The following is a 16754-nucleotide window of genomic DNA, read 5'->3' as shown; positions in this document are numbered from 1 at the left end:
GCAGACCAGAGAAAGACTTTCGTCTTGTTTACATCAGGGTCCCCCATTTTCAATTCATAATGAATTGTAAGTAAGGGTGCAACTTGCACCGTGCAATCCATTCTTTGTGGATCTAGCCCACAGTATTTCTGACACTGATAGATGTCCCTAGAATCAGATACCAAGAACATGCAAATGAACCATATTAAAAAAAAAGTCTGTAAATGTGTATTCTACATTCTTATGGAATGAATGAGATACAAAAGAAATATTATAAAAAAAAAAAAAAAAAAAATTTTGAGTTAATTTTCATAACGCGATAATTTGCTGTGTAATTAATTAATCTAATTAACGCGATAAACTGACAGCCCTAATTATTATTATTATTATATTGTGTGTGGTCATGTTTTATGTTTCATGTAAAAGAAAAGAAAGAAAAGAAAGAATGTGATAAAAAAAGAATTGCTGCACCCAAAAAAGCTACAACAAATACAGGAATACTAGTCTATACTAAAAATACTAGTCTAAGAGAGCAGGGGCTGAAGATTACTCACATCTTACAGACTATGGACAGGACTATGAGTTGGATGAGCGGCTCAATAGAGGACAGTATCTCTGACCTGTCCTCCAGAACTAGAACTATAGAGAACAGCACTATGAGTAATAATAAAAATAAACTTTATTTGTATAGCACTTTTCATACAGAAATTGCAGTTCAAAGTGCTTCACAGCAGTAAAAAATACAGGCATAAGCGAGCATAAAAAAGATAGAGACGTAGCAAGGTAAGGTAAATCACAGTTTTTCACATTAGGATCTAGCATCCCAATAGGCTTCTCTGTTTACGGTTTCATTCAGTAATACAAATAATTATTTCAATCTAAAATTCCCGGCTGAGGATGCTCAGGCATAGGATAGGCAATTTCTATATGGCAAGTGACAACCTCTATGGGAACAATGCAATTTTCTTTGATTATTTTTACTATTTTTATTTTATTTTTGTCTACTTTATTTTTCATTTATTTTAGGTATTGTGCGGTTATATGTAGTCATATAGTCAGACTACTACTTGACCTGACTCCTAGAACCCACCTCACCCCTGCCCACTTTGACAACCTAGGATGGCTTAGAGTAGACGACAGAGTACAGCAACTTGCAATGGGCCTGGTCTACAAGATACACTACGCGACCAAGGTACCCATGTACATGTCAAAATACTTCCCAAAGGTCAGTGAATACCACGATCACAACACCAGAGGGAGCTCCACAAATCATGTAAAACCCAGATTCGGATCAAACAAGGGACTAAACACGTTTCGCAATTATGCCACATCAATGTGGAACGCCCTGCCTAAAGCTGTAAAGGAATGTGAATCACTACCCACCTTCAAAAACACTCTCAAAAAACACCTACGTGAGACTGCAATTCGAAACTGGCCCCTACAAATGTCCTAACCTAGTTGTACAGTAAATGACCAAATAAGGCTTTGTCAATATTCCAATGTACAGTGTAAAATGTGTGTGTGTCCCCTTCCCAACCCCCCCCCCCCCCCCCCCCCCCCCACCTCCAATGTACAGCCCTCACCCAACCCACCCAACCCCACCCCACCCAACCAACCTCCTCCAATGTACAGTTTCTATGCCAAATGTATATACACTCCTTTTCTGGACACTTTTGTATCACAAACAGTACTGTATTTGCAAATCTGATATGTCATAAATGTATAGATGTAGCAGTACTGTCTATCTGTATGTCATGTATGTCATATATGTTATGATGAATTGAAAATGGGGGACCCTGATGTAAACAAGACGAAAGTCTTTCTCTGGTCTGCATCCCCTTAACAATTGTATGTATTGAGCTGTACTGTACTGTACCCATTCTGCAATCTGTTAATAAACTTTTCAATCAATCAATCAATCAATCAATGTATTGTATGTATGTTTGTACGTATGTATATAATGTTGTTGAATGTTTAAAAAACCAATAAAAAAACAATTTAAATAAAAAAAGTTATAAAAATAATAAAATAGAATAGACAGAGTAAAAAAGTACGGTTTGATTCAGTTTCAGTTTGAGTAGGATGGAGGACAGGGTCTCTGACCTGTCCTCCAGAACTAGAACTAGAGAGAACAGCACTGGATGAATGCATCAATGAAGGGTAGAGGGAAAGAAGCTCCAGATATATCCTTGTGGCAGCAAGTAACATCAGTAAAAGGCCTCAGAATACATCAGGGAAGGAAGAAGTGCTTGGTTGAGGAAGTGCAGGTTTTCCGCATTGATTGAGAAGTCAGCTAAGTTAGTCGGTTGAAGTCCAGCAACAGGTAGAAAACCACAGTTTGCAGGATATCCGTAACCCTATCACTGAGGAGGAGATGGAAAGTGCTGTAGGAGGGGAAGGATATCGATGGTACTGAGGCCAGCCTGCCTGTCCAGAGACAAGGGCTGTGGGCAAAATGCTAGAGTTAAATGGCCTAGGGCAAATTAAATTATTTGTTTTGGCAGTGGGGGTTGCAGAGGGTTTCTTAATCAAGCTCTTATCCTTATCATTAGGGCACATAAGTACCTTGTGTTTTATGATAAATGTACTGGAAAATGAAATACGATCAAATACCATTATGCCACCAAAACTAAGAAATGTATTGTGATATGATACTTTAACCATATCACCCAGCCGTAGATTGAGGGTGAATTCCTCAAGTTTGTTGATTGTGTGACTATTACACCAAATGTACTAGAATAGAGGCCTTGCACAGAATTTCTGTGTATTTCTCTTTCTTCCAGCATGGCTGCCTGTAACCATTGGTATTGTAACCAGTAATAAGAGGCAGTAATAAGACACCAAATAAATGTTTGTTATATATATCATTATCAACACATAGCAACCATTGCGTTGCACTTAGCAACTGTTGTTTCTTCCAACATGGAGGACACATGGGCATTCTAAACATTCCATGAAAGGCCTCCATTGCATTATGAGCATACGTCTTCTTACTGTCTTTTACTATTATGTACTATGCTACTACAGTATGTCTATACTATTATCTGCTATGTACAATGCTACTTACCCTTAGCCGCCAGAGGTGTACCCCTCCTGACTTGTGACACAATTTGTAAGTCGCTTTGGATAAAAGCATCAGCTAAATGACTAAATGCAACTGTAAATATGGTTTTATTACCAGGTTGGACTAACAGGCTATGAAAGGGAGACATACTGTATCCAGAAAGTAAATGTCTTATTTTCTGACCTGGACATCCAGGTCCAGTCTGTAGTTGAGGTCTCCACACCAGAAGAGGTGGGTGAAGCGCAGACTGATATCAAAGGAACTAAGATGCTTATCACCCAGAGACAGCAGTCTGAGAATGTCCACAATGTTCTGGTTCCTCCTGGACATGACACACAGAACAGAACAGAACAGAACATTGAAGTACAGTAACGTGCAGCAGTGGTTCTCAAGCCCTTTTTTGTCAAAGACTCCCATTGATCCAAATTGATACGTAGTAGGTGATGGACCCTCATTTGAATGTTGTCCAAGGGACCCCCACCTGATAAGATATTTGTAGAAAGCTATCCGGCTGCAAGCTAGTGGTCCGTACCCACTTCCATTAATTTGTGCTAAGCTAGGCTAGCTTTCAAATGAACGCAGAGAGGAAATGTCTTCTTGTCTGACTCTGGAGAAGATGGTAAGCACATTTCCATAATATTGGCATGTTCCTTTAAGTCCAGAATTCCATAACTGTACTTAACTTAGCACTTTGGTTTGGCTTTTAGTCATTTGTAATTTGCTATACAAATAAAACTGACTTGACTTGTACTGTAGTGGGGAGATAACAGAGGGGAACAGTCATTCTTATTCTCTCATTGTGCTAACTTCTAGCGAATACAATATTGGTTAAATTAAGTTAGACATTTCCCCATATTGCTGAGGACCCCCTAGTATACAGAACCACACACTATAAGAATCCCTGCAGTACATTACAGGAAGAAAGGTTGTTGTTTTTTCCTCCAGTGTAAATGGAGGATGCTGAACTGCTGAACTTAATCCACAAAGATTTATTTCGGCTTCCTAACTAAAAGTGTGCCTGTTATGATGAATACCTAAGCACTTTCTCACTGCCAGAGGTCAGGTGGCAGTTTACAAAGCCAAAGGAGGTTCCGTTGAAAAGGAAGGAGATTCCAACAGCTCCTTTGTTTCCTGGAACGGCAGAAATAAACAGTCACACACCTGAGTTAATAAAAAACACATTGTGTTCCTGTTATTCACGCGGTGATGTTGTTGGCCATTGGCCATGAACTGGTCAGGCTATCTTTATTTTCTCTGTGTGATTATCCGAGGGGATGGTGAGGTCCCGTAGAGGGGCAGCGTACCCAGTGTGTTCCCTAGGCCAGTCTTCACGCTGGCTGTGCTCACATGGCTGATGCGGCTCTCGTGCTCTGGCTTCACAAACACTGCCAGCCTCATGTTCCAGAGGGATTGCACTGCCACCTGCAGGACAAAGGCCCACATTACATCCAGTGAAAGTAATAGCCTTTCCAAATAGATAATACATACCTTGGGTTATAGCTTACACAGTATGTGCTCTCTCCTCAATTGTCGTTATAACAATGTAATGTTCTCTCTTCTTTTAAATATGTGTTTTTTTAGGGCATTTTTGCTTTATTGGGGACAGGACAGCAAGTGACAGTAAACCAGGAAGAGAGAAGGGGAAAGACATGCAACACATATCCTGGGCCAGATTCAAACCCAATACGTTGCAATCGAGTGGTATGCATCCTATCTTGGTAAGCCACCAGGACACATTCCCTCACATTTTAAATACTGCCTAATGATGTATTATATTATATGTGTGAATAAATAAATCGAACTAAACAAAATCCTTTGTGACATTCGAAATCTTTATTTATACATGTTTTTTGTTCATTGTAGCTTGATTCGATGGATAGGCCCTTTTCACAGAAGACATTTTGACTTGTCATAGATGGGTAAACACAGGTAGAACAAAGAATATATAGTTCCATTATCCTATGTCTTTGGTTCCACCTGTGGTTACCCATCTATGACAGGGAAAATGTCTGCTGTGAAAAGGGCCCATTGTGTCTGCAGTGCATTCTGGGCACAGGGTAGAAAGAGAGTAGAGATGGACAAGAGACTTGTACAAGGAAGAGATCCAGGTGATTATATTACTTGTTTGTAGTCAGTCTGAGTGTAACTGCGAAGGGTAGCCTTCACGTGTTCCGTCCACTCTTTCTCCCCGTGAGGGTTCTCTTGGGTCCCTAGGGCATAGATGTCCTGAGGGAGCAGGGCAGTGGACTCGTCTGGGGCGCGTCCCAAACCACAGCAGGTCACCCAGGACCGCAGGCTGCGAGGGGGAGGGGAACTCCCTGAATGCATACACAGAGACAGACAGACAGATCATCTGGAACATCGTTTGTTTCTAATCCAAGGCATCAATCAGTTTATTCCTCAATCTCTGAACAACAGGAACAGATTATTGTCATAGTTGATGTTGGGGAGTAGTTAACTACATGTAGCCTAGTTCAATTACTTGTTAACTACATTTTGCAGAAGTTACAGTAGCTGGTAGTTTAACTACATTAAAACATTAGTTGTGTTTTTCTCAGTAGTTAACTAGTTTGGGTCGTGTACTTAAGGTTCCCCTAAAGATTTATCACTTTCCCGATTCCATTCCAATGTACCAATAATGACGTTCCAGACAAATCTTCTGCAACATACTTTGGATGTAGTTGAATTATAAAGTAGTTTGACAAACTCATTCTTCTTTAAGAGTAGTTCAGATTTAGTTTGACTTCTTTCCTTGTGAAGAAACTAGTAGTTTGGTAAACTATAGTTTCAGAGTAGCTTCCCTGTACACTGGCTGTAGCTCTGTTACCCATGTTCCAGGTGCCGACGAACACAGAAACCAGGTCAGGTTCAGTCAGCTGGGAGTGTCTCGTCTTCATCAACTGTAGTAGCTGGCAGAAGGCCTCGCGCTTCTGTTAGGTGAGACACAATCGCTCAGTGAAATGTCGGCAAGAGAACATTGATGTGCCTACAGAAACATACAGTTTTAGTAATTGTGTAAGTAATTGTGTCTCACCCTCGCACTCTCAAACATCAGCTCTCGTGGCGTGTTGTGATGACTGTCCACCACCATGCGCAGCTTGGCTGGACTGCACTGGAACTTGATGAGCTGCAGGACTGACACACAAACACACACCAGCAGGGCAATATTATATACGAGTGAGGGAAATTTAACAGTGGCTAATAAGAAACAAATAAATATGACTTTTCTTGGTTTCTTGGCATATCACTCCTAGATACGCATAGACATAGACCCCTACACACATGCATCCCTTCAGAGAGGCTAGAGCGCAGCACCCTTGGAGTTGTTTTGGGATTCCCAGGGCACTTTGGAATACACCCTCCTGTCAGTGGTGGGAATTGAACCAGCAACCAACTGGTTCTACCCATTTGGCCATCATGCTACCGTAATAATGTGAAGATACATTCGTACTTCGGTCGTGTGAGACTGTTTCTATGCCAAATGAACCAGCCTTCCTGTCAAAGAGCAGCATCCCAGTGTCCACATCCACAGACACGGTCTGTCTGCCGTAGCGCACCATCTTCACCTGGACACACAAACACACACAACCTTCAATACACAATCATAGATAGACTCATGTGTCTCGACTTTGAAGCAACAGCTGATTTAACCCAAAGATAATCAAATAATATTCAGGATGTTGTCATCATACTAGTGCGCTAGTGCTTCATAAGTGCTCAGAAGGGTTGGACATGGTTGTTGACTGTGTGGATTACAAAGCCCACATGTTCCCAACACCGATGCAAGTGGGTGAACGCAAGACCATATTGCTTTGGGAAATATCTGGACATGATCTGAAGGATGGGGCAGAGATAGGGGAGGGGAATCAACCAGCCTTCATTGTGGGCGTTCTGCTCTTTTTCCTCCGTTGGTCTTGGAAAGGAGTGAGGTCTAAATCATATTCAGTAAAACGTTGGGGATATTTACTCAACTCTTTGTCACAATGTAATTAAACACAGAGCGCACAGCACAGGGATTCCGAGCACCTAATACGCTTAGTCGGCCATTGTCTCTGGTTTACCTGAAAGGAGTGGACAGGCAAAGGCCTGGCATGGTTCTTTGTCGCAGGAGCTGGCATTGGTTCAGGCGGGGGCGGGGTTTGCTGCACTGCCAGATTGTGATTGGTCACCGCATCCTGGAGCGCTTTCAATACCTCCAAGGGCAGAGAATCGTCAGCTTTAGAATATCCCCACCATAGTCCATTATAAACCCAAATAATTTCTATTTCAGCTACCGTTTGGACCATCTGTAATTAATCATACACCATAGCTAACATTGACTCCAGTGAGGGCTATGGATGTTCTGTGTATAGCAAACATACCCTATTCTCCAGAGACGAAAGCAGGCTGACCAAGGCTGAGATCTTACAAAGCAGGCTGTCCAACTCCATCTCTGGACCCTTAATTACAAAGAGAGGAGCAGGAAACTATTTGTTGATGCTCATGGACGTAATAGATGTGGTTATTTTACAGTGGGGCTTTCAATCTCAGTATATCCACTCAAATGGAGCACTAGAGGGGGCAGTGAGGTTCATTCTGCAGTTTATCTAACATTGCATACTGTGGTACGGCAGGCATAAATGAGTTGGTAGAGTGTGTACCTGTGCTTTGGTGCAGGATAGAGGGCCAGTAGGATGATCAAACACTTTGGCCAGAGTCTCCAGGCTAGACAGGGTCAGGTCAATCTCACTGTAGTAACACAACAATGCACACAACTTTTGATTAGGAATTGATGAGGAATCAATCTGTCCAACATGACAAGGTTCAGCCTCAGAATTTTTTTTACCACAATGTGTACTGTATGTAAACGGTCCACATGGCATAGCCTACCACTCTTGACCCATGTGTATGTACTGTACTCTACAAACGGTCCACAGAGAGAGAACAGAGAGACTAAGGCTCAGCTTCTTCCCTCAGGCCACCAGAACACTGAACACTGATCTCTCCACACACAAGCACACATGAACACACACATATTACACACACACAACACAACATTATGCACTCGCTCACACACAAACGCACCATAGGTCACTTTAAACACACAAGAAAAGGACACTTTAAGAAAATAACTTGTTGTGATTATTGCATAGTATAGTTAGTAATAGCAAGTATAGCATAGGGACATAGACGTAAAAACTGTATATTGTATAGTAGTGTAGTCTACATAGGACCCAGTGCCTTTAAGTGATTTATTAACATGTCTATTCTACTTATTTTATTACTATTTACTATTATTACTATTGTATTCTTGCACAATCGTAGCGGGCATGGCCACCCACATTTCACTGTATGCCCTGGTATGTATGTGATGAATAAACTGTTGATTCTTGAATCTTGAAACATGGCAGACCACTCTTAACCCATGTGTGGTGTTTCTGTTACTCACCCAGTGTTCCCGGGCCTTTATTGTTAAAACAACAAAGCCATAACAAATTAATGTAAAACTACTCAACAGATGTTAACTTTATCTCAATTACAAGCAATCTAGACAGCATATATGGGTAATATTTGCCATTTACCTCTGCTAGATCAGATTTATCAATAAAAGTGCTATTCGCATAAAATGGGATGTCTGTAAAGAAAAAGTCTGGAATAAATCATGTTCATGTTGAAAAATATAAATGAAACAAGGTGCAGACAGTGAAGGTACACAGTGAACCTTTTCGTGTCATTTTTACCATATTTATTTGTTTTCACCAACAATCTCCACACTTTACAGTGTACTCGAGCATCGTGTACATAATATAAATGTGTGTGTGTGGTGGGGGAGGGGGGGGTGTACTCAATCAAAATGTGTTCTTTTATATGTTCTCAGAATATAATGAGCCACCATGAGTCTCAGGTTAAAAAATAATCATTGTATTTTTAGTAAACATTGAAAACAGATCCCACAGAGCCCAGCACCAGACAAGGTAATATCCACAGTGGAATTTTATAATTTCCTATACAGCACGCTAGGGCTGACCCCTATTAGTCGAAAAGTCGACTAATCGATCGAAAGGAGCCGTAGTCGACTGCCAACCTCTTAGTCGAAAAAAAAATATATATATTATAATTTATTTTTTATTTTGTTATCATTCTTTCCAAAAGAAAAGAGGCCTAGAAGCGTGGCTAACGCTAATGGCACGCATACCAGAGGCTAACTGCCTAAGAAAACAGGCACAGAGGCACTGAAAGAGGATTTCACCCATCTAATGAACACACTAGACTAGACAAATATCAAGATGTATCCATCAGTGGACCAATTGCATGCTTTTGCAGAGGACAAGAAGCCTTCCGTCGACTCCTTCAGACATTAAGCACCCCCACAGCCCAAATGGAATGATAAAAAAAATATATATATTAAATTAAATGTAAAAAAAAAATGTCATAGTCGACTAATAGTCGACTATCGGCTAATTTCGGCCAATCATAGTCGACTATCCAAATCCTTAGTCGGGACAGCCCTACAGCACGCACAGTGCTAGCTGAGCTGAGCACAAATCAGTTAACATTTTCTTTTATTTCACATATTTATCATGCCATAATTGGTAGACACAGTTTATTTGTTTATAACCTTTTGTTTATAAACAGAGTTTATACATTTGTAACATACATAAAGTATCTAAAAAACTACAAGGAGTTATATCAAATTATTGGTACCATTGGATTCAGATCAAGTTGAATGTATATCTGGTATTTAACAGATGATATTTAAAAAGAAAATTACATTCAACTTTGTCTACCAACTAAGGCATGCTAAATTGGTGAAATCAAAAACCTTTTCTGTCTTGTGTTGCCACATGTCTTGACAGTTCCCACAGGAAATCTTGTGTCACTACATCCAACAGAAATAATTCTGTGAGGCTTTCCCTTAACATACTAAATATAGTTGTTAGTCATTAATTGGTTAATACACAGAGTCCATTCATTAGCAGTAAGACCAGAATGACGTCAACCTGTTGAGGCCTTGGCAGGCAGTACCCAGGGTGAGCTGGAGATGACGCAGGCCTGTTGCCCCTTTATGCACATTCTCAATGTCGAGAGGCAGGTCACTGCGCAGGTAGTCGCTGAGCAGCCCAATTACTTCACTTGCCATGCTGTGAAGTCAGGAGGAAAAGGAAAACAATTCAAACAGAATAGGAGTTTCCACAATGTTAGATCATTCAATTCAGAGATTTCGCTAATCATATAAGTAGCCCTTACATTATGCTAGGACAGTGGTTCCCAAATTGTTTAAATCAGGCCCAACTTGGGAGCCCCGCCTAAACTGGTCCCCACCTAGATGTAGGCTAGAATACATTTTGGGCTACAAACATGCCATTTCCTCTACTACTAACAAGACAAGATTAGCATAACAAGACACAGAGATACAATTATAGTTTTATTTGAAAATTAACAAAAGCTTGGCAAATGATCCTGTGCCACTGTGAAATAATTAGGCCGCAACTCAAGCGGGTGCCACCTGCAGAAGTAAGCTACATCACCGACGATAATGAGGAGGAGTATAGAGCCCTGGTGGAGAGCTTTGTGGGGTGGAGCAACAGCAACCACCTCCAACTCAACACCAGTAAGACCAAGGAGCTGGTGGTGGACTTCCGGAGGGGCAAGAAGAGGCCCCCCCCCGATTCCCATCACCATCCAAGGGGAGGAGGTGGAGGTGGTGGAGTCATATAAGTTCCTTGGCGTACACCTGAACAATAAACTGGACTGGTCGGACAACACAGAGGCCCTCTACAGGAAGGGACAGAGCAGGCTGTTCTTCCTGAGGAGACTCAGGTCCTTCAATGTTTGCAATAAACTGCTGCAGTCATTTTACCAGTGTGGCCAGCGTCCTCTTCTATACTGTGGCATGCTGGGGGGGGCTACACCAACTCGAGGGACACCAACAAACTCAACAAGCTGGTGAGGAAGGCTAGCTCCATGGTGGGAGTCGAGCTGGTCAGACTAGAGGTGATGGCAGAGAGGGGGATGAGAAGGAAGCTGGCTGCTATCCTGGAGAATCCCTCCCACCCCCTCTACGATGACCTAGTCAAGATGAGAAGCACTTTCAGCCACAGACTCATACCCCCCGACACTCAACTAACCGCCTCGGACAGTCCTTCATACCAGTGGCCATCAGGCTCCACAACAGTGTGCAGGGACTGCTGCCAGACATCCAACTAGAACTAATAGGAACCTAAAAAGGACAATAACACTACCTTATGCATACTGCACCTTATGTGATACTGTGAATACTGTATATTTCAGTTAGTTACTGTAGATAGTAAATTATATTGACGTATTTGTTTACACTGCTTGTGTTGTTTTTACTACCTGTACCCCCCCCCCCCCCCATCCCCCATGCTGCTATGATGCCTGAATTTCCCCAAGGGGATCAATAAAGGAATATCTTATCTTATAATAATAATAATAATAATAATAATGCTCATAATGCATTATGCATTATGCATAATGCATAATGCTCTGCTCAGAGGTCTTTAATTGGCATGCAATTATCCTCAACACACACACATGCATTGTCTCTGTAGGATTAACCCATCCTGTCGTCCTTCCCCCCCAAGGGCAGCCGGGAACAGACAGGCGTGAACGTGAGCCGCGCCAGGGGACCAATCCAAGTGCTCCTGTCCGTCTTCGTCAAGGACGCCACAGCGTTAGCGATCTGTTGTTGTGCATGTTTTTCCATTGGGTTTATCTTATCGGGGGGGAAACCCTTGCGAGCACAGGGAGAACATGCAAACTCCACACAGAAAGGCCTGGGAGATACCCCACCTGGGTACCTGGCATCATGGAAACCTGGTCCCCAAGCGGGAATCGAACCCTGGACCTTCTTGCTGTGAGGCGACAGTGTTAACCACTACACCACCGTGCCGCCTCTTGTCTTAATTAAAAATGTAGTTGTAGACCTACAGTAGACTACTTCCCTGAGTAGGCTAGTATATTTCTTTACATTCAAATAATAATTACAGTACTTCCCTGAGTAGTAGATTTCATTAAATTAAAATAATAGTATCTTAAATCATATATTAATCAAATTAGGCCTACTATTAACTACTGCAGGTTGCAAATAAATCACTTTTCATATTCCCATTCTAGCCTACATTAAGTGACTTGTGTGTGCTTGCTTTCCCTTGCAAATATTCTCAAAGCGGGGTAGTTGTTTTGAGATTGCCATAGGGCTGTCTTAAATACTTCGAAGCTTCGAAGCTTCGTTCGATGGACATGGGATTCTAATATGAAAATAAAATTTGAATAAAAAAAAATTGTTTGTGAAAAATCAACTCTGCCTCTCTTTGTTAACACTTTGGATGCCAGCGATGACATATCTAGTTATTTCATGCCCCCCGGTGAGTGCCGACGACGCGATTTGTCGGTTTATTTTTTTATTAGCGATCTGAATTCATATTTCATCAACCGAGTCTCCCGTTGGTACAGCAGCCCCTCCAGGAGCTCAGATGGGAAAAAAGGGCCCCCTATCGTCTATCCCTGTGTAACTGCAGGTCAGTCCATTAGACTGGGAGATCCCTGTGGGATCTGTAGAGGTGGAGCCAACTGGCTCCATTGTGCTGGCGATGGATCTGATGATGAGGGATCTGATCGCGAGACGGAAAGCAGCCTGGAATATATATTTACAGCAGCCAATAATCAATCAATAAACGCGATCGATATTTGGCATGGCGATCAGGAATTGGAATAATCTTTTTGGAGAACATCTGATCTAAGGTAAGGAGTCTATGTTACCAGTCTTGGGGTAATCGGAGCTGTATTCACTAGATAACAGCGTGTCCCTATGTGTGTGTGTGTGTGTGTGTGTGTGTGTGTGTGTGCGTGATCTTGAGGAAACGAGAGAATAGATTTTTCAGCTTGCCTCTATAGCGTGCATAAGTACACATATACTATCGATAATCTAGCGTTTATTTGAAAACTATTCATAAATAGGCCGACAAATGACAACGTGTCTAGTGTATTCGAGAATATTCCAATAAATGGCGTTTATGACGGAATCTTAAAATTTTCGAGAGAACGATAGCTTTTCGAAATGCTATAAAAAGGATATGAACCGATTAAAAAACAATCCGTTTCGACAATGTTGACTGCAAGCAAGACATTGATAAGCGACGGGCAGATTAGACACATAGCCATAATTTAAAACATAGATTAGGCGTTTTTAACGCTAACATTGAAGTGGATGATAGCATTCAACGGGCTAAAAAGGTAAACAAGGTCGGCACTGATAGTGTTAATTACAACAAGCAATGCTGTTTGTTATTTAAGATGAGGTCGGACTCTGCACTGACAGATTTGTGTTCATTGTGCTGCTTTTATAAAGCCTCAAATGACGGCTTACAATATTTCATGAAAGCAAAGTGTTTCGTTTGTCTAAGATTTAAAAAGGTTTAAACTTTACAGCACTGACAAAGATGAACAAAGTGCTGTACAAGTCCCACAACATAAACAATTAAAATTTAAATAAAAAATAAAAACAGTATTTATAATTTTTTCTTTTTTTTTTATCTCGAAGCTTCGAATTAAAATCGAATCTCGGGCCCGAAGCTTCGAATTAAAAAAAAAAATCGAAGGTCAGCCCTAGATTCCCACTCTCAGTTCATTCTCAATGTTCAACTTCAATCTGTATTTTGATTTGATGGAGGCCACTGCAGAAAAGTCTACCTCACACAGGATGTTGCAAAAGGCAGCAGTATGCCCACAGCTCTCTGTCCAATGAGTTGTGGGTAGGGTGTGAAAAAAATGTAAGATAAAAAAAAATTATAAAAACTCCTGCGAAATAAGCTGTGACCTGTTTTGACCTGCACCTCAAAGAATCGGAATCGAGAATCGTTTAGAACAGGAATCGAAATGGAGAATCGGAATCGGAACCGGAATCGTTCAAATCCAAACGATGCCCAACCCTACTTGTGGGGTCCGCCGTTTGTCTTTTAGCTGTTACAAGAAACATCTCCATTTTTCCACCCCTGCAGGACTTATATAACAGGAGGTGCAAATCCAGAGCCTGCAGAATTATGAAGGACCCTCACCACCCCAACAACAGCCTGTTTAAGCTGCTGCGGTCAGGCAAGCGCCTACGGTCACACGCTGCAAGAACAGAGAGACTCCGACTCAGCTTCTTCCCCCAGGCCATCACAACACTGAATACTGAACTCTCCACTCACAAATACACATGAGCACACACAGACACACACACACCACTCATGCGGCAACCGCTAAAAAAATCACTTTAAACTAAATGTCACTTTAAAAAATTGAATCTTTAGAAACACTTTAAATAGTATATAGTATATAGTGTATAGTTTAGATACAGTAAGAGTTAACATTGTAAATTGTATATTGCATAGTAGTGTATATAAGAATCAGTTTCTCAGGAACCTACCATGTCTTTTTTTTTACCATGCATATCTTGTGTCTTATCTATTTAATTTTTTCTATGCCTATTTTATTCTATTTTATTATTGTATTTTGCACAATCAATGCGGGCAAGACCACCCGCATTTCACTGTATGCCCTGGTATGTATGTGACAAATAAACCTCTTGATTCTTGATTCATTTTTGTTTGATTCCTCTCATGCAGGCTAGCGTAACGTTACATCCTACTCTCTCTTCGATTCCCATTCATTCACTCATTCGATTGGACAATAGCTAGCTAGCTTGAAACACAAACTTACAATGGACAATAACACCTTTTGTGGCAAAACTTATTTTTTAGGCTGCTCGCTGTATAAAGAATAACACATGACAGTCAGTTCATTTTTGTTGACATTGGCATTTATCAGTTTTGGTAGGCTAAATTAATAGTATTCTTCATTTATTTTTCACGCCCCACCTGCAGTACCTCTGCCCACTAGGGGGTCACGCCCCACACTTTGGGAACCACTGTGCTAGGAGTAGAAAACAGAGAGGTGAAGGCAGTATCATAGCAATATCTATCAGATGTACAAAGTCATGGGACCAGTGGGATTGTCCATTAGGGGAGATTAAAGGAACTTGCCATCTTCCTCAGAGTCAGAAAAGAAGGTTGATATCAGTTTCATCTCTGTATGTTCAGAGAGCGAGGTAACCATTGAGGTGCATGCTAGCTTAGCACAAGCACTGGAAGCAGTAAGGTCCAGGAGCAGCTAGCCTAGTTTAGCACAAACACTGGAAGCAGTAAGGAACAGCTAGCCTAATTTAGCACTGGAAGCAGTAAGGAGCAGCTAGCATAGCTTAGCACAAGCACTGGAAGCAGTAAGGAGCAGCTAGCATAGCTTAGCACAAGCACTGGAAGCAGTAAGGAGCAGCTAGCATAGCTTAGCACTGGAAGCAGTCAAAAGTGAAGAAATACAACTTCCAACAACTCCAAAATGTATGCAGAGAAATTAAATTGATCTGACAATCTGAAATCATCTGACTCTGGGGAAGAAGGCAAATAAGTGTATTTTCCAAAAGGTTGGAGCGTTATCAATGTATGCCAGGCCAGCAGGTAATAAGTCAAGTGTCAGGGTGTCTGTAGATGTTATTTAACCCCTGTTTCAACTAAAAGTAACAGCAAACCAGCATCATTACTACCCAGCTAATCTTGAGATTAAATTATTTTTGATAACACATTTTCTGAGTCAGGCTTATTGACTCCCATGCATTCCAACTGCAATTCTGGTCCCATGTAGAGGAATCATTCCCTATGATGCAAATATCATCAACAACAGTACCTTCCTACTTTAGTTGACCTGTAATATATATATATATATATATTTGTAACGGTTGTGACAACGTCACCTCAAACTTCGATGCCCCGAATGGGAGTTGAACCCCGGTCTCCCACACCGCGGGCAGCAACACAGACCGCTATACCAAGAGGTGAATTCACTTCTTTGTACCGTGTCTATATGCGTCTTTTGAGAATGTGAGAGAGTTTAACCCATACCACCGCTACTCACCCCAGCCCTTCTTGACTGCGCTTCACAATACCATCCGTTACATATGGCTTTTCCTTAACATACTATTAATTTAGTCATTCATTAGCAGTAACACCAGCATGAAACCCGTTGAGGCCTTGACAGGCAGTACCCAAGTGCCTGAGGTGTGACTGGAAATAGCAACCACTCCCCTATCCCCACTCAACTCAAACCCAATTTTTTTTAAAGTGCAATACCAAGAGGTGCACTTTTGCCTAGAGGTCACTGTTTTATGGCATCACAGAATGTACTTTTAAGTGTGATCATTGTACCTTGGTGTACTGAGCTCTTGTAACTTGTTCAGGAACAGGATGTGAGGGGCTGGGGATGCAGGTGGAGCTGTAGACATGGTATTGACTGAAGCAGGAGCTGGGGCTGCCTTCTCATCATCTGGCAATCCACAAAAACATTACATTCATATTTAAAAACAATAGTATGGAGGTGATATTAATGGTAGATTCTAACCTCAAATTATATACTTGTCATGCATCAGTCTGTGCTCATGAAATGCATGCCACAGGATGCATGATACAATGGTACAGCTGTTTAGGTCTGTGGGTATATGCAATGTAGGTATTTGGTATTTGGTGTGTGTGTTTTAGGGCTGACGCCGATTAGTCGAATATAGTCGGCTAATCGGTCGAAAGGAGCAAAAGCAAAGAGGCCTAGACGCGTGGCTAACGCTAATGGCGCACATACCAGCCAGGCTAACTGCCTAAGAAAATGGGCACAGAGGCACTGA

General features: G+C 41.5%; 1 protein-coding gene across 1 annotated transcript in view; it reads right to left on the bottom strand.

The window, feature by feature from the left end:
* Positions 1–16754, bottom strand: part of inppl1b (inositol polyphosphate phosphatase-like 1b) — a 73065-nt gene that overhangs the window by 20388 nt on the left and 35923 nt on the right. The window contains exons 5-16 of the mRNA XM_084332165.1: positions 16285–16402; positions 10024–10164; positions 7684–7771; positions 7405–7482; positions 7105–7236; positions 6495–6609; positions 6078–6178; positions 5871–5973; positions 5165–5361; positions 4348–4465; positions 4078–4174; positions 3227–3365 (exon numbers count right to left, since the gene is read on the bottom strand). Of these exons, the coding sequence (XP_084188291.1) occupies positions 3227–3365; positions 4078–4174; positions 4348–4465; positions 5165–5361; positions 5871–5973; positions 6078–6178; positions 6495–6609; positions 7105–7236; positions 7405–7482; positions 7684–7771; positions 10024–10164; positions 16285–16402 (1427 nt within the window). The remainder of the gene's footprint in view (positions 1–3226; positions 3366–4077; positions 4175–4347; positions 4466–5164; positions 5362–5870; positions 5974–6077; positions 6179–6494; positions 6610–7104; positions 7237–7404; positions 7483–7683; positions 7772–10023; positions 10165–16284; positions 16403–16754) is intronic.

The sequence above is a fragment of the Notolepis coatsorum genome (genome assembly GCF_963971535.1).
Source record: "Notolepis coatsorum genome assembly, chromosome: 16".
NCBI classification, from domain to species: Eukaryota; Metazoa; Chordata; class Actinopteri; order Aulopiformes; family Paralepididae; genus Notolepis; species Notolepis coatsorum.
Note: the sequence above shows the minus strand (reverse complement) of the source record. Positions and strands in the feature narration are given on the sequence as shown.